The 23,720-nt window shown below is 38.6% G+C and overlaps 1 protein-coding gene across 6 annotated transcripts in view; it reads right to left on the bottom strand.

Annotated features, from left to right (window-relative positions):
- The window catches only part of rnf38 (ring finger protein 38), a 157,877-nt gene that overhangs the window by 24,919 nt on the left and 109,238 nt on the right, over positions 1-23,720 (bottom strand). The window contains exon 1 of one of the 6 annotated variants that reach the window (XM_012963668.3): positions 8,440-8,795. The exons of 4 other annotated variants lie outside the window; for them this stretch is intronic. Coding sequence is in view for 1 of the 2 variants with exons in the window: in NM_001030334.2 (NP_001025505.1) it covers positions 8,411-8,419 (9 nt within the window). In the remaining variant the exon portion in view is untranslated. Of the gene's footprint in view, positions 1-8,410; positions 8,796-23,720 lie in introns of those variants that run through there. One more of the 6 variants, NM_001030334.2, reaches the window with a different exon arrangement.

Below are 23,720 nucleotides of genomic sequence, written 5' to 3'. Positions count from 1 at the left end.
CAAACACCACCAGTAACGAGGAGTCTTAAAGAGTTAATCCTCAAACGGTCCCTTAAAAGCATTAAAAAATACAACAAGCTGCATTAACAAAGAAATAAAGGTTTATACAAGGGGAACACATTGCAATCCAGTCTTAAATAGGTTTAATACTCTAACTGTATACTCTAAAACAGAGTATAGGCTGTCAAGGACAGAAAGCATCATTTTTTTTTTATTTGTTAACTCTCTAAAAGGAGCTGCCATTATTGCTCTAACGATGAAACCTCATGCAAATTTAATTAAAAAATTTCCCCTACAGTGGCCTAATTATTATGGAAAACCACTGAACTAGGCAGTGCAAACACAGACTAGAACTCTCGTAGGTGTATTTTAATCCATATGTTATTACTAGGATATGGAGCCTTGAACAATTACTTAAGCAAAAAGTGCGCTCATTCACTAACAATGGGCAAAACTGCACCTGGGCAATAACCTATAGCGACTTATGATTAACTGTTCAGATAGCTGCAAACAGAAAAAAATTAAAGCAAAAAAAATAAAAATAAATTGTAATGAGTTACTGCCCATTAATGAAAATTTGAGTTCAAGAAAAATGAAACAATGACAAAAAAACATGCAACTTTTTACAGTTTTTCCCTCGCATTCTAGCTTGAGAAAGGTCTCAAACCAAGGTGAGGTGTTTTCACGGAAAAAAAGTCGCACACCAGCAAGAACCACATTGTTTCATTAACTTTCAATGAAAAATCTTGAATGTTTTAAAGAACTGAGAAAACAAAATTAATTGAGACTATTCCCATTGACTTTGATAGATACATGCTAGCTAAAATGCATCTAATTTAGTATTGCAGCACTTTCCTGCTAACAGTCTGAAATGAGCTGCAGAAGGGAGTTGGTGTTTTGACCACCACTTGGGGGTGCCAAAATGTCGGGCACCCCTAATCACATACCTTATACCCTGGGTTGGTGCTCTAGTTAGGAGAGAAACGCACCAGCCAGGAGTAACAAGCGATCATCTTCCTTCTCTGCTCTATCTTTGGAATCCGGGGGCCGGCGCATGCACAGTAAAGTGAAAAGGCCAGCTTTTTTGTTCGGCTTTTCACTCTACTGCACATGCAGTATAAGTTCTCCTAGTACTATCCCATTTGAAATGTCTGAATTGCATTTAAGCCTCAGCTGTCTATTTCAAAGGTAAATTAGAAGCAACTGCAGCCCTGATTTCTGAGAGGTTTCAAATGCATAGTGCTTCAAGTTGTACTTAGACAAGACATGCTATTTAATGTGCAAAAGAACAGAGGTGCTCCTGCAGGGGCTGATGTACAATAAATAAGACAACCCAACTCAGGCCACAATCACACGTAGCATACCGTCTGCTTCTCTCTGCCTGTGGTTTGTAGGCAGGCAGAGAGAAGTGGATTCGCTCTCATCCGCAGCTCCTTGTACCTGCACTGACAGATCTGCCTGAAGAATGCCAAAGCATGCATTTTAAGGGCCAATCTCCTCTCTGTGTCAGTGCAGCTATACTGAGCTGCAGGTGAGAGCAGATCCACTTCTCTCCACCGGCCTAAAAAAATTCACACGTGACTGTGGCCTTATATCTATGAAATGTACATTAATCACATAAAATATGAATCACCCAGTTTAGGCTTTTACAAAGAAAAGAAATAGAAAAAGGGCAAAAATATTTCCGAAAATTGTAAATGAGTAAAATTCAGCCACATATTTTATCTAGGTTAATTTGAAGGTGCTATACAAATACAATAATAATATACGTTAGTACTTGCAGTACAATACTAAGTACTTTTTTCAGATCAGTTCCCTCATAAGATATCTTGCTTCTTTCAGCTCGGTAACTGATTATTTGCAAAATGTACCCATGCAAATATGCATAATGTATGTGATTTGTGCATAACTAGCTTGAACACGGCACCTATGGGTGATGCAACATATGTGATTAGTAATTCATAGGCAGTCAAAATGTGTAAAGAGGTGACTGTATAATAACTACCCATTAGTTATTTTTATTTCTAATAATGTATATAATTAATGAGGAAGCAAACCAAAATAAGTAGCAAATGTATTTGTATGAAACCTTCTAGTAAAAAAATTATAATCTTAAAGATATTTGTAAAAAAATTTTATTGAAAGCACTACCAGCCTAGCCTTTGCTATTCTCACTTCACTGCTGACTACATACACCATAAAAAGTAGCAGTAGCCAACTACCCTTCAGCCAAGCCTTTAATTCCCATCATGCATTGCCTGTTCTGTGAAATGTAAAAAAAAAATAATCACAGGACATTCAAAGTCATGGTGGGAGCAGAAATCTTGGTTGGAGAACAGAAAAATACTCCTGCATTGTTTATGGAAGAGGGTAAAGGAAAAAAGATAACATTTGTTTCAAAAAGTTATTCAAAAAGTAATACAGGTATAGGACCCATTATCCAGAATGCTCGGGACCAAGGGCATTCCGGATAAGGGATCTTTCTGTAATTTGGATCTTCACACCTTAAGTCTACTAAAAAATCAATAAAACATTAATTAAACCCAATAGGAATCTTTTGCATCCAATAAGGATTATTTATATCTTAGTTGGGATCAATTACAAGGTACTGTTTTATTTCTACATAGAAAAAGGAAATCAGTTTTAAAATTCTGAATTATTTGATTAAAATGGAGTCTATGGGAGACGGGCTTTCCGTAATTCGGAGCTTTCTGGATAACGGGTTTCCGGATAAGGGGTCCGATACCTGTACTGAGTTTATTTTCCCTTTGGTACTTGAATAGTACATACAGTGCAGAGAATGAGTACTAGACACATACTGGTTCAGTGAATAGGAACAAACTTTTTGCCCATTGCTTTCTTCAGGAAACAGTCACAGCAAAAGGGGGAAGTTGCATACTGGTAATCTAATTATCTGCCTAAAAAGGACCAAACATGGAGTAGATTCAGTTTAGCTCAAAAAATAATAATGCCCATAGATTTTTCCTAACTAAAACAGGGAAAATGTTAGTTTAGAAGATGCATAAAAGATCATTGTAGCTGTCAGCTGGTGCCACAAAGGCCTACAGGGTTACTGTTTTAAATGACAGAATTTTGGTTTATTGGGTTTAAAGAATAAATAAACCTAAAAAAAAACCCTAAACTTAGTCTGTACCGTCCCTAGAATAACATATCTTTCTCCCATGTATGCTGATTTATTTTGTTTCAGTATTAGAAACAGCTGTACAGCAGCTCTTTTAGTTACTTCCTTGTCTAGTGCAAAGCTCCGCCTCCTTTTACTTATTGATTTTAATTGGAGCAGAGGCAATGAGCTTGCCCAGTAGGCACCTCCTTGAGGTCTTCATAATCGGAAAGAGTGCTCAGAAAGCAAAAGGGAGTGGAGCTTCAGATGAGACAAGGAATTTACTAAAAGAGCTGCAGTTCAACTGCTTGTAATATAGAAACAGAACAAATCTGCTTGCAGGGAGAAAGGCAGATTATTCTGTGAGCTGCATAGAATTTTAGGAGTAATAAATGGCTTACTTATCCTCTAAACAGCAGGCTTCTGCCCTGCCTGGGCTTACATACTTCTATTCTAAACAATGGCATAAATAAGATCCTGCAATGTGGGGAGGCCCTGGGTCCTGAGGAGCCCCACTGCCACTGGGGTCTGCAGTGACCTTACTACGCCTGCCACCTGCAACCCAATGCTCCTCCCCAGGTTGACTGCAATAAATCAAAGATGGCCATGTATCCATCTTAACAGACTTCTGATTTTTGCAGTTATCTTACTGGCAAATCTGGGGTTAAGAGAGTTCTCAGTGGCAGTCTCTGCAGTAATCTTACTGTCATGGAAAGCAAGTGCCAGTGTGTCGTAGAATGTTTAGGGCCATAATATGCCATGATATGTTGGGGTCACTTTGTCTTCTAGTGCACTTTGTGCTACTGATTCAGCCATTCCAAACATGGATAAAGCTGGCCATACACGTGGCGATCTCACGATGTTTCGTACGACCGTCGGTCGCACGAAACATCGTCAGATCCGCCACACACCATTCAGGGCTGAATCGGCAGGTAAGGAGGTAGAAACAATAGGATTTCTACCTCCTTCTGCCGATTCAGCTCTGAAGGGAGAATTTTGGTCAGGCGCCTTCTATGGCGCCCGATCAAAATTTTCTAACTTGGCCGATCGGCGAGCTGACCGATTTCAGCAGCTTCCTGCGATATCGGTCGGCTCGCTGACATGCCATACACGCACAGATTATCGTACGAAACGAGGTTTCGTACGATAATATCGGTGCGTGTATGGCCACCTTAAGGGTGAGTTTTTGTTAAGTGGACATGGATAAAATTCCTTCAACAAGCTACTGGCAGCAGATCACTATTTCTATTCTATTTTTTTCCATCTTTATTATTTGTTGGGTATTCTCTCAACCAGAGAGTACTTTTAGTCCTCTAAGGGCACCCCCCATGTTTGTCTGTAGCCCCCTTCCCAAACTCTAGTTACGCCACTGATCCTAAATATATGCATGGTATTCCAATGATTTGGATGTTTTGCCTGAAGCCAGACAGCCTTTACTTTATCTTTTCCAAAGCAATTTGTAAAATATTAACACTGCCATTTAGCAAAAACAATTACTGGAGACCATGTAGACATGTAGACATAGATTTAACAAATAAAAGAGAAAATGGGAACATTTCAGAGCCCAAACATAATAGCACACAAAAGTAAAACACTACGCTGCCAAAAGGCTTCAGTGCACAAATATCACACACATTGAAAAACATTACCCAGGATGTTAGATAAAAACATACACAGAGAGAGGGTTCTGAAGTTCAATCCTGCTGCAAAAAACATTGAATTACCATAACCTGAAGTACAGGTTCTTCATTTTTTCTTTAATACACCAAGCAAAAGGTTTGGGTTGGAAAAAAAAAATAGACCACCCAAATCATATCAGTAAGATACAGCAAACACTATTGACAATTATGCCTACCACATCAGCCACCTAACGCAGGAGGCATCTTTAGCCTCTTTATCTGGCAATAGCGTCATAAATGCACTTTAAATGAGCAGATTTCTACAGCCTATGCTTATATGCATGGCATCTGTGTATAACCCTGTATAACCATAAACAACTTTTCTTTGTAAATACAGGGCCCAACACCTCAAAACCACTGCAACTACTCAGAGCAGGAGGTACATCTAATTGTATACACCCACACAAAGTTCTGCAGGCCTCCTGCACCATTCCACAAACAGTACCTGAAAGGCAACATTTATTGTATGATATGATGTTGCAATACCCAACTCATCACACAAGTATTTTTTAAACATACACTTTCCTTTAAGTACATCATTTGATTATAAATATTCTATTAATTTTTCACACAGGAAAAAAATGTATATATATATGTATGTATGTATGTATGTATGTATGTATGTATATACATATATATATATATATATACACATACATATACACACACACTTTTTCCTATAGGGCTCAGTACAGGTTCAATCTTTGGGGACCCTTGTGACATACTGAACATAATTAATTAGTTTAAAAGGTTCCAGAAATCATAGGATTTACTACAGTTACACCCCCAATGGCTGCTCTACATAGCATATAAAATACACAAGCAAGAATACAGAAGATATGCCATTACTTAGCAGATTCACTGTATTAAACTGATGTGTATTGCAAAAAGCAGATCACGTTGGTTGCCAGACTGTTACCTGTGTTTACATCTATACCTGACAAAGAACAACTTAACCAAGTCTCTTCACAATATGATTGCCAAGCATGAAGTCCTTTATACAAGGAATACTACAAAATAAGGTCTTAAAAAACTTACATATCAAACCCACTACCTTAGGATTGCAAAACAAAGAAACCTGCAATTTTTCTAGTTCTTTGCATTTTAACATTGGCAACGAAAGCAAACTTGTGTATGCAACTGAATATAATTCCTGTTTACACTAAATAAAGATATGAAATGATTTTTATGTTATTTGTAAATATAACTGCTACAAAAAAAAAAAACAGTACCTGTCTAACATTCTCTGCACTTTTGGCTCTGACTCCTGAAACAATGTAACAGAAGCCAACAGGGAAAAGAACTGAATCATAATAAAATTGTTTCAGGAGTTAAAGTAACAGTAACACCAAAAAATGAAAGTGTATAAAAATAATATATTATATTCTATTGCTCTGCACTGGTAAAAGTTGTGTGTTTTCTTCATAAACACTACTGCAGTTTATATAAATACCCTGCTGTGTAGCCATGGGGGCAGCCATTTAAATTGAAAAAAGGAGAAAAGGCACAGGTTACTAAGCAGATAACAGATAAGTAGCAGATTCCCATTGTATTCTACACAGTTTATCTGGTATCTTCTTATGTAACCTGTGCCTTTTGTCCTTTTTTCAATTTAAATGCTGCCCCCATGGCTACACAGCAGCTATTTCAATTAACTATAGTAGTCTTTCTGTAACAAACACGCAACTTTTACCTGTGCAGGGCAACAGTACATTATATTTTAATTATTTTAAAACATTTTTATTTTTTAGTGTTACTGTTCCTTTAAAGACAGAAAACTATAAACACTGCTTTCAGCTACAATTGCATTTACAAAGGCAGGTAACTTTAAAAACAATAGAACAAATGTAAAAAATGTATATTAAAAAGCTGCTTAGAGTCACATTCTCTTTCATTATACAAAAAGCAAGTTTGGGGTGTAGGACCCCTTTAAGAAATTGCATGATCTTATCACTTAGGAGTTTAATTATGTTGCATGGAACTGTAACAAGTTTACATGGCTGCTTGCAATAAATAAAGTCAGGAAAAGAAGAACTATCAGTACAGGTATGGGACCAATTATCCAGAATGCTCGGGACTTGGTGTTTTCCAGATAAGTGGTCTTTCTGTAATTTGGATGTCCTACCTTAAGTCTACTAAAAAAAAAATTATATAAATGGTAATTAAACCCAATAGGAATGTTTTGGCTCCAATAAGGATTAATTATATATTAGTTGGAATCAAGTACAAGTTACTGTTTTATTATTACAGAGAAAAAGGAAACCATTTTTAAAAATGTGAATTATTTGATTACAATGAAGTCTTTAGGAGATAGCCTTTCTGTAATTTGGAACTTGCTGGATTATGGGTTTCCGGATAAGGGGTCCGATAGCTGTATACTATCTTGACTATCTCCTCGTACACAAGACAGCAAATTACAAAAGAAAATGTGAATGGTGAACAAACAGTTTTGTAAACAAACTGCATAAGTGTGATGGTGTTACATAAATGAAAGATAAAAATAAACAGAAACTGAAGCATGAACAAGGATCCCTTTCACAAACAAATATGTATCTAAAAAGCCAGATATTATGTCAGTGTTCTTTATGCCTCCTCCTCCCCTTATCACTGGCAGGTGTGCAGTATTTGATATTGGCTCGGTTATATACTATCCTCTATATTACACCACCTGCTTTATACAGACAGTTTATTCTACTCAGTTTACCAACTGTAGCAGAAAAGCATAATCAGGATCATCTACCAGCCAGGTAGGTTTCACTTAGACAAAAAAGGTTGAAACTAATGGAGGAGGTATCTCTTTTCAACATCAATGACTATGTTATTATGTTATGTATATTATACACAGTTCTTTCTTCTGGATACCCAGACACATGGCTTCCCAACTGAAGACCAGACCGCTAGGTTGGATGAGGCCCTTAAACATTAGCTTCCAGCCTACCTATGACCTGTGCTGACTTTGTATGGAATAATTATATAATGGGGCCTCAAACAACAGTATAGCAAATGTTTGTTAGAGCAGTACATGGGAAAAGTTGGGCAGCACATTTTAAAGATCATTTTCTCTCCCCCTTTCATAAACATGTACCCTATTTTCTCTTGACCTGCAAATGAATTCTATATCAGGGACATCTGCTCAAGGCACTGCCTACAGCATTGAGCTCACCAGTGGGCAGGATGGGAATGCCCCAGTTCTGTCTCGGGTAAACACATAAAATATATGCGGCCCACAAGTTGCGCTGCAACTCCCAGCACATACAATGATCAAAAAGATCTGTAGAGCCGGAGGGCCGCGGGTTGGACATGTAGGAGATAAAGCAAGAGAGGAAGCAGCAGGGGAGGATGAGACAAAGGGGCGGCAGTAGCTGGAGTAGAAAGGCCACGCACAGCCCCCTCTAGCTTATCTCTTCAAACAGTGAGGCACCCCAATGGTGCCGGTAACCTCCCGGCAGGACTCGGAAGCAACGACATAAATAAACATTTGATATATGTAGTTATATCTATACGTACACAGAGATACGGCTATCCCCCAGCCCCCCACTCTAGACTAGGAGCACACAGCCGCCCTCCCCCACCTCCCATAAGACAGACACAGTACACGGGATATACATACACAGTACATAATGCTATATACACAGTCACCTCTCCCGAATAACCAGGCCTGGCGCTCCGGCGGGTGAGAGTAGGCGCTGCTTGGCTGGACCTAGCACTCCAACTGCGCCCGCTGCTCTTGTATGTTGGGCCGCCCGCCCCTCTCCATTCTCTTTATTTATCTCTCTCCCTTCTTCCTTCTACTGTGCTCGCTCGGGCCTCTGGGGGGATAAAACACGCCCAGCTCGTTGGCTACAGCCTCATGGCGTCACCCGGAAGCACCGCCTCCTCTGCCGTCCCGTCCCTGACCCTCACGGAAAGGCTTGTGGGGCAGCAGATTGCTCGAATGAGTCGGGGCTAACGTAGTATTTTACATGCTGCAAAGAATGGGGTGAGGGGTTAGACAACGGGTGGACACGTACAACTATACTTATTATCGGTGCTATCCCCAGGGGCAGTCGCTTTTACGTCATTTGCCCAAACTGGGGAGGGGCGATGTTAGGATACCAGAGAGTCTACTAATGTTTCACGGCAGCAGGGCTAGTAACAGGGGGTGTGCACATATAATCTTGGTTTACCTTTTATCTGGTAAAAATGGTAGGCTTGTGTATATAAATATGCTTCAACCAACCCTTGGAGGCTGCCATTCATGCTCCAGCTGTAGGTAGGGTTGCCACCTTTCCTGCAAAAAAATACCAGCCTTTCAATGTATGTATGTATAACTTTATTTATAAAGCACCACAAGGGTACGCAGCGCTGTACAGTCTTACAGAATACAAAATTACACACAGGGAGGACGAGTGATATAATAAATAAATACAATAAATACATATATGTATATATATATATAAGTGCCATGTGGTATGAGACACAGTAGGAAGGAGGTCCCTGCCCCGTAGAGCTTACAGTCTGAGTGGTTGGGTAACATACAGGCAAAAACTGGAAGGTAATAGTGCATCAGGTATGGGCATTTGCCCTTAAGCGCAGGACTGGGCAAAATAATGTTAGTGCTCCAGAAGGTAACAGCTGAGTTTTTTCTTAAAGAGAGTGGGTGAGTTTTCCCTACGGAGAGATTCAGGGATAGAGTTCCAGAGGTAAGGAGCAGCGAGATAGAAAGGTTTAAGACGAGAGAGCGCAGTGGGTGTGGATGGTGTAAAGAGACGGAGGCGGAGGAGACAACCAGGGACGTGTAGGGAGACCAGTGAAGAAATGTAATGAGGAGCAGAGGAGTGAAGGGCTTCTTTCTTTCTTATTAATACCATTGTACCATGAAACATTTTTTACTCTCCAGGTGGCAAGCTGTAGGGCTCACATCTCTCTAGAATACAACAGGCTACTTAGCATGAGATAAATAGGGTGTCATATGCCATTTTCGGCTCTCTGCACCCTTGCATGGGGAAATCTCTATCATAAAAAACTTGCTACTATTAAATATTTTAGTTATATTTTGCCATAATGGTTTTGCTGTCCCTTTAAGCCAATGGGATAAGGAGGAGCAAACTGGAATTTGGTGTGTGTTGATGAAACATGCTGGAATGTGGCAACCATCTTTGTGCTGGCCTCAACTTCTAATTCAGTTTTTGCCTGTATGTTTTTTTTAAAATAAACTCTTTAGTTTAGCAATAGGGTCAGAATGGGTGATGGTCACAAAATTTACATGTAGACATTAAGGGGCACATTTACTATGGGTCGAATCCGAGTCCGAATGGCAAAAATTCGGATTGGAAACGAACGTTTTGCGACTTTTTCGTATTTTTTGCAATTTTTTCGGCACCTTTACGACTTTTCGGAAATTATCGCGACTTTTTCGTTACCAATACGATTTGCGCGAAAAAACGTGAGTTTTTTTTTTAACCCTACGAAAAAATCGCAACTTTCGGAATGGCTATGAAAAACTCGTGTTTTTCGGCAAAAATCGTATTGGTAACGAAAAAGTTGCGATAATTTTCCGAAAAAATCGCAAAATACCGATCATTACGAAAAAAACGCAATCGGACGCATTCGGCCCGTTCGTGAGTAAGTAAATGGGCCCCTTAGTATATTAAACAACATTCTTATTCACTGCCTGCACAGTGTAGCAAATAGAGACTCATTTCTTTTGGAAACTGCAAATCTGCTTCCTAGGTAACCCACAGCAGCCATTAAGACAATGGTAATGGCAATAAAACCACCAGTGTGTTTGGTGGTCATGGGTATGGAATATGTGGTGGCACTTGTGGTTATTAATGACCTCTTTATGTATAGCATTTTAGCCCTGCAAAATTTTGCATCTGAAAAGCAACAAAATTGTAGAACAGGCGTTGGAACCATGTCTGCCCCCTTTCCAGAGTTTTCCACCTTGGTTCGGAAAGTTGGTACGAGCAAGCGCATGTGAGGGCTGTGAGGCAAAAGTTATGCATTGCAGCTTAGCTTGACATTTTGTGGTACAGGCAGTTTATACCCAATCAGCGAATCAAGAACCGTCACCCATTAAGCAGGCTGTAAGAGACACGGCAGTGCAAGCTTCCACTACTATGGTTTGACATGACCATGATAAAAACAATGAGACTGTCCTTATGAATTTGTATTGCCATGACTACTAATATCCAAATATTTTATGATGAATGGGACATCTTATTTCCATTAGACAAATATAAAGGGAAATTTACAAAAAAATACCTTATTTAGTTGTCCTTTAAATATAATGGGTCACAAATATTTTACCATAGCAACAATTATAAAAAATACAAAATATAACAGCAGTAGTACAGAACTTTGCTAAAAGTAAAATGCCGGCTGTTCTATTGGAACACTTGTTATAAAATCAATGTGACTGCACCAGGAGACGTGGTTTTTGGCTGCAGAACACATAAGCAATGGCACATAAGAAAATAAGAAATCAATCTAAGCCAACTGCACTTGCAAATGTTCTGCTACGTAAACGCTAAGAACAGCCATCAATCCAACTTGTCGTACAAACGTTCCTGCTAACTGGAAAATAAACCCACGACTCCCATCTAACTTTATTTGTGCATAGTAAAAACCAATGCTGCGTCACAAAACACCCTTATCATAAATTCAAAACAAGTCAGGCCAGCTTTTATACTAGCATATGTCCAGGCAGATGGATAATCACATTTCCATATCTTTGAGGTCACAAAAGAATACTGCAAACCCGGAAGACTCATGTTTTTCAGTAAACTGTGCTTGTTAGAAAATGTTGCTCTTACTCTAGTAGCAGTGGGCTCCTGGGACTATTAAAATAAAGCAATTCTACAGTTAAGGGATGATTTATCAAACGTCTAGTTTGATTTTTTTTCCTCGAGTTTTTTTGTGCTTTAAAAACTCAAATTCGAGTTATGCTTCGAAAGCTTGAATGTCTGGTATTTACTAAGTACAAAAAACCCGAAAACTAAAATGTAAAAATTCTGTAAAAATGATGTAAAAGCCTGCAAGTTTCTATAGAAACCAGTGGAAATTGTCATAGGCAAAGACAAGTCACACTAGAGATATTTGAGTTTTTTATTCAAACAGTTGTTCCTTATTAATAACCGAGCATTAGATATGCGAGTTTATTCTATGTACTCTAATTCACAAACTCAAAAAATGATAACTAAGCCCATAAATTAGACTTCCGTTGTTCTTGAGTTACTTCATATCTCTTTTATGACTACATACTTACATGGCTGTCAACACCCCCTATTTCTTCGGGAGTTACCCAACTTTGAAGGCTCTCCCCCATCCTCCTCAGCAGCATTCTTCCAATTTTTTTGAAGTCTCGTGAAGTCCTGCTGTGAATTTCTGACACACATAAACGTTCGGTGATGTCAAGTGATGCATTTGTGCATGCACAGGTAGAATTTTTCAGCTTCAGCAGCGATTTTGCAAATGCTTTTGACCTCACTTCCGGAAGGGTGCGTGATATCCATGACTTCACTTCCAGGTATTGGGGACTATTTTTGCAAAGCTGTCAGGTTGACAGCTCTGTTTGTAGTTTTTGCTGCCTTAGTAAACAGCTACAAACAGGAAATTAATATATATTCATGCAGTGTTTTACAGAGATTCTACATAATTTACATCAGTCTTTGTCCCAGTGGAACTTACAATTTAAAGTCAATATCACATTCACACAGCACATTATAGACAATATAATCAAAATAACCTGTCTGCACATATCTTTAAAAGGTGGAAAAGACCTATTATACCTGAGGGAAGCTTTAAAAGACCAGGGAGAACATACAAATTCTTTGCAGATTGCATCTTGGCTGGAGCTGAACCTATGATCCCAGTGCAGCAAAGCAGCAATACTAAGAACTGGACAACTGTCCTGAAAGATAAATTGTGACTGTACTATTGTGCAGATCTCAGTGGTGTTTAATTAAACTGTGATCTGTGTAAATGTCACTACTTGAAGTTGGGAGCTTTCAAACTGTAGAGCCAGGGGCTGGATGTGGTCCTCCATAGGGATATTTATGGCTCCACACCTGCCCAAGGGCATACATTTCTTGTGTAAAATAATATTTTAATTAAATCATTTTATATTGTTGACTACAGATGTGACAAACACTGGATAATCTGCTCACAACATCGAAAAGATGGAAAACACTGATGAATCGGACGTAATGAATTTTGTGTTTATTGGTACTGTTGTATTTCATCACCAGCACCCCTTTTGGCAAGCAAGGGATCCTCCTACTTGACCATAGGAAAAAGCATTTTTCCGGCACCCTCAGCCCAACATTAGAGGGGGCAGTTATTAACATTCAGATTTTTGTTGTTTTATAGTTTTTTAAATCACGCCTTTTTTCCAGGAAAAATCAAACCTTAGTAAATGCCCTCCTCGGTGATTATTTAAAGTAACAGAGACAAAGGATTAACCCAAAAGTGGTTTAGGTTTCTGATGGATCTGGGGGTTGTCTCGGAGTAGCTGTGTGTGTAGTCCAGAATGGTTGAAGTATGCTCTAAAGTTTGCCATTTTGGCAAATTTACTTGGATAGCACTAGTATATTATAAAACAACAACATTTTGTCAAAGATCTTAGACAATCTGTTTTGTATACAGCCAATGCATAATATGAAACCTGCAAAACTATAGCAAAAAAAATAAATCTTAATTTTCTTTTAATTCAAGATATGAAAGATTCATATGAAAGATTTATCAAAAAAAAAAATCTAGAAAATTCAAATGAAAAGAGTTTTAAAGGAAAAGGAAAGGTAAAAACTAAGTAAGCTTTATCAGAAAGGTCTATGAAATACAGCCATAAGCACACACAGAAATGCTGCACTGACTTCTCTGTGAAAAGATTTCTTGTGTCTGTAATTCATGTGCCAGAGACACGCAGCTCTCTCCTGCTCCCCCCTCTCTCAAGAATGCTAAGAACTCACTCCCCCCCTTAGGAATGTGGATCTGAGCCAATCAGCAGGAAGCTGACTCATAGTCTTACTAACTGAGCATGTACACTTGGTCTGGGTGTCTGTGCAGGAGTGAGGCATTATGGGAACTTTCTTTACACAGCTCAGCGTTTTTTCTTCCTGTTTGGCTTCTGATCATCTGAACGGGAGAAATATGGGGAGACTTAAGGGTTCTATTGAGACAACTGAAGGTATGCCTGCAGCTTGAGATTAACTCCTTATTAGCCTTTCCTTCTCCTTTAAGTCTATGTCACACCATGCATATGGCGTATATTTTTGGGAAAGCAGAAAAACGATTGCTGAAAATACGCGCCATACACTCTTACCTCTACCTGCAACCGAATGAATTGAGTACACTCCGGTGCAGGCACATGTAGCCAAAATCAGCATAAAAACACAAGACTTTGTATTCTCTCGTGTTTTTATATGGATTTCGGCTACATGTGCCTGCACCTGAGCATATTCCATTCATTCAGGTGCAGGCATGGGTAGGAGCAAATGGGGCATATGGCGCATATTTTCGGCAAGCTTTGTTCGACTTGCCGAAAATATACTCCATACGCATGGTGTGGCATTAGCCTTAGAAACACTGTTTCTTTTTTGGCATTCAGTGCAGGAGATCAAAGGGAAATTAGGAACTTTTCATTAAGAATCCGGGACTCCGGGCTGAGCTGTTAAAATTGGAACTGTCCCACGAAAATTGGGGTAATTGACAGGTATAGATCAAACATATCAAAAGTTCTGCATAGCAGTGTTAGGGTTGCCACCTGTTCAGTTTTGACCTGAACAGTTAGTTTTTTCTTAAAGCTGTGCAGGTTACAACTGTGTGTTCCGGTTTCAGCCTTATGAAACCTGAACAGTAATCTGGACAATAACCACCTCTGATGTCACTGCCCTGCCCCCACCTGGCACAAATGCCCCCAAATGCCATGACCCCACCCCTATTAGTCATACTGCTCTCTTGATCAGCATTTGCCAAGGTCAGAGATGGCAACCCTAAGCAGTGGCCTGTATGGGTAAATGGCACAAAAGAAGTTTTTACTAAAAAAAATGATGATTAGTTTTTGTGGTTAAAAATTAATTAATCAAAACTTTGTGATTTAAATTGGTCAATACATATAGTTTCCTAGACAGAAGCATTATTCAGAAAGTGATAATAACATGGAAACAAAATGCATCAAATGGCTTCACATTAAAATATGCTGACTGAATTCTTCCATGTATGGTATAGCAGATCATATATTTTTGTGGGCCAGACTAAGCTAACATTAGTCTCTGTGCGACTAGAGGAAGAGGCAAAATTAGAGCATCTGCAGAAAGTCTAAAGCCTCTTTTATCAAATTGTCGTTCTTGACTTTGTGATGTCTTGCTGTGTCAGGCTTTCAAAAGCATTTAAATGAGGATTAAATGAGAATTAATTACACACCACTTTTAATAGCAAGAATATTTTATTGTGTAGATAGATTGACAGACAGACAGGCGTGAGCTTTTTTGAAAATATGAAAACAGAATTATACCAGTTATGTTCCCCATGACCTTTTGGCAGCAAGGACATCTGTGCTGTATGGGTCAAGTATTTAAATAAGAACTGACAAACAATGCCTCCTATATCAACATTTTTATTTATGATGGTTCCAAGACAGTGCTTCAAAGTAGTAGTGGTGCTCTTTATGGAATGCACTTAGGCTGGCTTCCATCATGTCACTTTGCATTTTGGCTGGTTCCATTTTGTCCACTGATTCCAGGATTTTTATTCCTATGGAGGGGCTGATTTATCAATTATTTGATTTTTTTTTTTTTTTCGAATTGCAGTTGCAAGAAAGTGTCATTAAAGAACAAGTAAACCTTTTTTTTTTCTATCAGTAAAATTACTCTAAACAGCCTCCAGAATTACCTACCTTTGTCCCAGCATTCTCTCTGACCTGGTTCCTCAGTCAGAAGGTGTTCCTTTCTCTTTGCTTCCTTGTGCAGAGTGAAACCACGCCCCCACTTCCTGTTCAGGTCTCTCATCAAAAAACCCCTGCTAATGCACAGACTGGCTCCTGCTGCCTCCAGGCATGCGCAGAAGGCTCTTCTCCGACAAGGTTGTTGAATTGAAGAGAGAACTGAACAGGAAGTGGAGGTGGGGCTTCACTCTGCACAAGGAAGCAAAGAGAAAGAACGCTTACTGACTGAAGAACCAGGTCAGAGAGAATGCTGGGACAAAGGTAGGTAATTCTGGAGGCTGTTTAGAGTAATTTTAGAAAAAAATAAGGTTTACTTATTCTTTAACTGGATAAGGAGACTTTTGGCAGAGAGCCCCAGAATACTCCACACCTGCACTTACAATTACAATTGTAACTAATAAGATAAATAGGTCTCTTGGGGGAACTGAGACTTTCACCTTAAAGGAGACGGAAATTCATTTTGGCACTTTACTGCCAATAGATTAGCCACACATTTTTGTGACCACATCCCTAAATACCAATCCCATTTTACAAAATTTGCAGGTTATGTCAGAATTTGCTCCCCCCTCTCAACTCTGTGTAAGCTGAGCTACCAGCAGCCAGATCTGCAGCACGGAAGCTACTGAGACCAAGCTAAAATAGCAGCTGCTATCTTAAACAAACAGAGGGAGCTTCTAGGGTTGTTTACTCAGGTATGGTAAAGCTAATGTCCCAGCGAGTTCCACCGACAAATCGCTCGTATCTTCCTAACAGCGATTTCTAGAGATTTCCACAACAGAGCAATTTTATTTCCCACAAATTCCGGTGTCATATTTCCCATCCACAAGTAGAAATTACATTCAGTGCAATGGGGAAATCACAGCGACTTCCTGCTCAGTGGGTTTTACTTTCAGCGATTCCAATAGTTTTGAATAACAATGATTCCTTTGTAAAATCGCTCGAAAAAAAGGTCTCATAGCGATTCGGAGCGATAAGCGATTTGAAGTAGTATTGTTGTCTTTTTTACCATCCAGGTGGCACCCATACTTATCGTAGGATCTGTATAGTGCTTATTGCTTGGGTGCCTGCTTACATCTATTGTAGTAAAATATACCACAACCCCCATCTGGTTTATATATTGTATTAATATTGTTTTTAATTTTATGTCATGTATTTATTGTCACTCATGTTAACCGCAGAATAGGAGTGCCAACCAAAAATATAAAATATTTATCCATAATTTATAGAGCACTCATTTGAGGTCTTTGCAAAAGAGTATGTAGTCATTGACCCTTTTCTCTGCCTAGGTACAATTTACAATCTAATTTCCCTACCACATGTACGCTAATTAGGGTCAATAAGACGGTGGACATTTTTTTGGACTGCAGAGGGAAACCTGAGCACCTTAAGGGAAATGCAAAAACAAGGAGAGAACATATACTCCATGGACATATTGTTCTGGTTTAGATCATACATAGGACCCCAGCGCTCGAGTGCACTGATGCTAACAACTGCTCTATAATTGTACATGGTCCTTTATTCTTCTTTTTTTTCTCTGTGCACACCTTCATTGTAGCTCTCTCGCTTTTCCTATTGTTAACTAATTAACATTTGCTTTATTATGACGGTTACATTCTCTAGCACATCTTTACTGAGGAGAAATGCTTCTGATTAAGACTGTTTTCACCTTGCTGCAGTATAACAGAGGACAAGCAAGGAGAAGTGTGCCGCTCATTTTGTGAAGAAGCTGAACTAGTTCTAACACGGCATGGGCAGCGCTCTAGACAGTGACTCATGTTTTAATGCACTGAGGCCACACATGAAAGGTCCTAGTCTCTTCACTTCCTACTGATCTCACTCAGCATGAATTCAGCTCGCTTGTGAATCAAGCTAAAAGCAGTTCCCAGGTTCATCTCTCCCCACAAAAAGCCAGACTTTTCCTTTACTGAGTCGCCCCTGAGACGAAGGGAAGCTATTTTCCGGGCTGCAAGGAATACATCTGTCTGAATGTGTCTGCCTTCCAGCATTAACCCTTTGCTGTTGATGGCTTGCAAGAATGATGTTTTTAATAATACTTTTAGGGGACCTATTTACAAATATATAACCGTGTACTGATTTTAGGCATATGTGAAATACACTGTAAAACTGGGGCGTAAAAACCAGCAGTGCTGCAGTAAGTACTGCTATATAAAATTGCTTTTGCTGTTGCTGCTTTAAACCCATTTTTACACATTCTTATTCCAGAATCTGCTTGTTGTCTGAAGTTTTTCAATAGATTTGAATAAATTCTGCCAGGTCTGTGGTGTTAAAAGGCTTCAGTTATAGTGACTTTACATTTCGTTATACATTTTACAACTAGCTCTTTTAAAGGGTTATTTTAGGGATCATTATGCACAGCATAAAATGACACGTAATGAGAAAAACACACAATTTAATTTACATCACTTTTTGCACAGTCAATATATGTGTCGGACCTGTTATCCAAAATGCTGAGGACCTGGGACTTTCCAAATAATAGGATTGTTTTGCCTCCAATAAGGATTAATTATACCTTGGGATCAAGTACAAGGTACTGTTTTTTTAAAATTTGATATTTACTTAAATTGGAGTCTATGGGAGATTGCCTTCCCATAAATTGCAGCTTTGTAGATAAAAATTAAGATTAAAGCCAAATGAGTTTGTGTGTATGTATATATACATACTGTACATCATTTTTAAAAATTAGAACTATTTGATTAAAATGGGGTCTTTGGGAGATTGCCTTTCCGTAATTTAGAACCTGTTTGGTAACAGGTTTACATATAATGGATCTTATACCTGTACTTCAGTCCAACACTGATTTATCAAATATCAAACTAGAGACTCCTTAAGGATTCCCAGCTGTTCAATATTTTCCCCATTTATCAAGACTTCCCTGACTGTGTCAGTTTGTCTTGTGTTCAACTGCTTTCTGATCTACAGAATTATAGTGCCCAGCCCTAAGCAATATCACCCATACAAACCACATGGAGGAAGAAAGGATTCTTACAATAATTTTAATCCAAAACCTCTGTTATTTCCAAGTATTATTAAAGATTTTTATTTTAAAGTTAAATGCAAAGTCCTTTTCAGCATTCACAAACAACCAGTAAAAAACAGTATAACTTGCCTCGTGAGCCCACACAGCTGGAGGGCTGCTGCAGAGCCAACGTAAGTGCTGCCATTCTGCTTGCCAAAATCACCTGGGGCTGCACAGAACATCATCCACTCATATCTGGCTGACATCAATTATCTAAATACAATCACAGCCACCTACATATCAGCTGCTGGAACTAACAGGCCATGTGACATGCACCCCAAGGCCTCATACTGATGATCAGATCATTAAGATTGCTTTGGAATTTGAACTCTTTCACTAGCCAGCTACAGGCTTCACCATATCAAATGACATTCTATCAATCTTTGTAAAACAAAAACAAAAATTAGAGGTTTGTAGTACACCAAGACACTACATTGTATTTAAATTACCATAAGCACCTATGCTGTTAGTGCACTACCAGGTACCATATGTTAAGAACTATTAATTGTACTTTTAATTAAAGTGATATATACAAAATTTTACAACTATAAATTATTTGCGCTTTTTAATAAATATGTGTTAGTCCAGTACTCATGTTTATCCTTATAACCAGGCCCGGATATGTGATGAGGCCACAAAGGCCCGGGTCTACAGTGGCATAAATTTAGGCGCGACATGCCACCCAGCCTTATGTAAATGTTACTCACAAGCACTAGGGATGGGACATGCAGAGAACTTCAGCTTGTACTGTCCCCAGGGCTTTATATGTAATCTAAAAGGACACGCATGCATGCGATTCTGCATGGGGTGGGGCGGAGAATGGGGGCAGCCTATGGGCTGCTGCTCAGTTCTTGGGAATATGCACATCTTTTTAACCCGCAGAAACCGGCCAGTTGGTTATAAACCAGAGAGTCCCTTCAATAACCAGTTGCAACCCTAAAGGTCTATTTCTGCATTTTTTTCATTCTAAATAAGATACAGAGGTTAGGGGGCAAAAAAGGCTAAGGGTGATTTAAGACTAGAATCTGCAGTACCACACTAATTGCTAATAATGCTTTCCCACCAGCAGGTTTTTTCTGTCAACACTTAGGGGCTGATTTACTAACCCACGAATCCGACCCGAATTGGAAAAGTTCCGACTTGAAAACGAACATTTTGCGACTTTTTCGTATTTTTTGTGATTTTTTCAGCGTCTTTACGAATTTTTCGTTACCAATACGATTTTTGCGTAAAAACGCGAGTTTTTCGTAGCCATTACGAAAGTTGCGTAAAATTGCCCTATTTTTCCGTAGCGTTAAAACTTACGCGAAAAGTTGCGCCTTTTTCGTAGCGTTAAAACTTAAAAGGTGCGAAGTTTCGCGTAAGTTTTAACGCTACGAAAAAAGCGCAACTTTTTGCGCAAGTTTTAACGCTACGAAAAATCGCCAGATTTTACGCAACTTTCGTAATGGCTACGAAAAACTCGCGTTTTTACGCAAAAATCGTATTGGTAACGAAAAATTCGTAAAGACGCCGAAAAAATCGCTAAAAATACGAAAAAATCGCAAAATACCGATCATTACGAAAAAAACGCAATCGGACTCATTTTGACCCGTTCGTGGGTTAGTAAATGTGCCCCTTAGTAACCCCACCTGTTATTATATCATATTAGGTTTTATATATTTCTATAGATAGCTTTTAAGTTTAGTACTAATATTTACTTTACCTGAGCTAAACCTCCTTATCACTTTTACTCTCATGGTCAACTCAGCCACAGGCAGTTCCACGCTGCACTGCAGTAAATCTAAATTAGCCTTTTCAGATAAAGGGCAATTGATCCAGCTTTGCTAAAATGTAAAAATAGAATCCCTGCCATCAGTCAAGATAAGGCTTCTGTTGTTTGCCAGAAACATACAAAATCAAAGATAAATCATCATGATTGCCATAAAAATGATTCCCCCACACAAGCATAAAAAATACAAATCACTTTCCAGCGGTAATGTTACACATTTTACATGGCTTGTGGCATATTATCCTTGGAAACTTTTCTACAGGTTTTTCAATGAGGCATGCTTTTGGGCACATAGGCAAAATTCTTTCTAGACTATTCTGACTAAAGCTGCCCATACAAGTAATTATTTTTCTTTACTTAAGAACCAATTTCAGAGCAATCCAACAAAACTGTCAAATTATCATAAGGTTAGTGTGCACTAAACGATTGTACATCTAGTAATCTATCATATGACATTGGTCTGAAAATCGATCGTGCAGGTTTACAAAAAATGTGTCTTTTACAATGAAATTTGTCCATTGCCCAACTGTTTGCAGGACCAAGCTGGTAGTTTTACTTAGTTTCAACTAGATAATGTCACTTGATATTGTCATTTTCCCTGATGGAAACAATCGTTTTATGAAAAGCCTGGTCCTGCAACAACGAAAAGATCTTTTAAAAACCTACAAGTGTATGGCCAGCTATACAGTTTAAAGCTGTCCATTCAACAACAAGTTGATCTTTGTTTACTTTGTTCATCCAAAGGGGTGGGTCAGAGCAGGCTGGTCTGACCCCCATGCCAACAATTTGATCATATGAGGGACCTGTGAAGAACACATCAAAAATTTCATGCAGATTTTATCCAGCATTCAGATCAGGGAGGTCATCATTTTGACCTCATACACAGGACAACAGGCTGCCAACTCAAATTGGGTAGTTCCCCTTCAAATTAAGTTTTAGAATGTTGTAGTCACTGACAATTTGCAATTAGTCTTAATACAATTAGTCTTAATTTTTTCAATATTTAGGTTTTTGATCAGCAGCTCAGTTTGAATTTCGGCAGCTATCTAGTTGCTAGGGTCCTATTTACCCTAGCAACCTGGCAATGGCTTGAAAGAGAGACTGGAAGATGAATAGGAAAGATAAGTAATAAAAAGTAACAATAAAATTGTAGACTCACAGAGCAATAGGTCAAAGAGGCAGAAGAAGGCAAATAATTTTTTTTTTTTTTTTTAAATTATTACTAAATGTAAAGTTTCTAAGAATATGATATTCTATAACATACTAAAATTTGGTGAACTATTCCTTTAAGTGACCAAATCAGCAGCCAGCATCTGCCTTGAGGGGGGGGGGGCAACTCATTTCACCTATCAGTTATATGCAGACACCATGATGTGGGGATGGACAATGAAAAGTAAAAATCAATATGACCAAAACGTATACCCCACCAATATATCCTCACCAAAACTTATACAGTTGATCGATGTAAGCTTCAGAAATCCATGAATAAAAACAAGGGTGAGCACACAAGCATTTAATATCTTCTAAGCCCTGCACATACTTGGGTCATAGGGCCCACCCCGCAAGCGTCATCACTAAACAATTGTTCTCCTCCTGCTTTACCTGTGCCTCCAATAGGAAACATTGTTTCTCCCAGGAAACACGGTGCAATGTTTGCTATTGGAAACACAACAAGTAACTTAGTAACTTCCTTCTTTTTATTTTTTCTTGCAGTATATACATGCTTCTTGATGTGATTAGGGCAAGAGGCAAGTATTCCAGATGCACACTAAGGGAAGGCTAAAAGAGAAAATAATGTTGCAGCCAGTTAATATATTAGTTTCTAACATATAAACTGGGATAAAATAAATTTACTTTAAAGTAAAAAGAGTATTTTTTACAGTGTTTTGAAAGCACAATTACTCAGAAGTAAGTGCATCAGTCGCTCAATTGTAAGTGCGTTTTTGACAGACAAAAAGTAGCACAGACTGAAGAACAATGCATATAGTATTCACTAGAGTACACATTCTACATTCAAGCAGTTAAAAACCCATATAATTTGATTCCAAAATAGATAAAAATCAGAGGACACTGTGAAGCTGCCTATTAATATCAGTGGCAGAACAGAAGGTCACAATTCCAGAATGATGGATACCTAGTTTATAGGCACCATATGGCTTGTGTATTTCAATACACTTTCCAACTGCTCATAGGCACGTTGCACCACTGGAAAATGTATCCTGTCTGTGTAAAGGGGGCTTACTAAATATATGAAGAAAAGGGAAATTAAACCAGTGATAATCTCTGTAAATGAACTTTCCACTGAACTTGCAGATCAAAAGAGAACCACCTTCAGATTAATGTCAGTCAGCACATAGCTCAAACTGTCGGTACCACCTCATATTTGAACTATGAGTTTCTCATTGCTAATCTGTAATGTGCACGGCTTTAAGCAGATAGTTCATATTTAACTTTACTTTTGGTATGATGTAGACAGTGATAGTCTGAGACAGTATGCAAATACTGTAAAAGTAACAATACGATTTTCACAGAGCAATAGTTTTTTGGCTGCCTGGGTCAGTGACCTCCATGTGAAAGCATGAACGAGGCAGAAGAAGAAGGCAAATATTCCAAAAACTATAAAAAAAATTGAAGAGCAATTCAAAAGTTCCTAAGAACGGGCCTTTCTTTAACATAGTAAAGGTTAACGTAAAGGTGTGCTACTTATTTAAAAGGCAAGGAGGCTCTGCTTTCCTGAGGTTTGCTGATATGTTAGGCATCTCCCAATGATCAAATTGCTACGGTATGTTTTTTTTCACATGTTGGTGCTCCTTTAGGACATGTCAACCCAAAAAAATTTTTATTCCTACTAAAAGAAAACATAACTTTACAATATACATTTATTCTAGTCACTAACTTTTCTTTGGTACATGGGGCAGATTCTGGATGTTTCAACCACATTTTTTTTCAATGAGTAAAGGCCAGAGATTGCCCCCTGCCACCTACCATAATGTTACACATGAAACACGTGAAAACATTTGCACATGGGGAAATTCGGAATTTCTCATTGAATCCACCCCTGGTGAAAAAATTCACTCATTAGTAGATATGTGGCTTGTATGTAACTTGTATAACTTATGTAGCTCATCATACCTCAAATCTACCAAAAAACATTTTAACATCAAATAAACTTCAGTATGGATTCTGCA

Source organism: Xenopus tropicalis, chromosome 1 (assembly GCF_000004195.4).
Source record: "Xenopus tropicalis strain Nigerian chromosome 1, UCB_Xtro_10.0, whole genome shotgun sequence".
Lineage (NCBI taxonomy): Eukaryota > Metazoa > Chordata > Amphibia > Anura > Pipidae > Xenopus > Xenopus tropicalis.
This window is presented reverse-complemented; position numbering and strand designations above follow the sequence as displayed.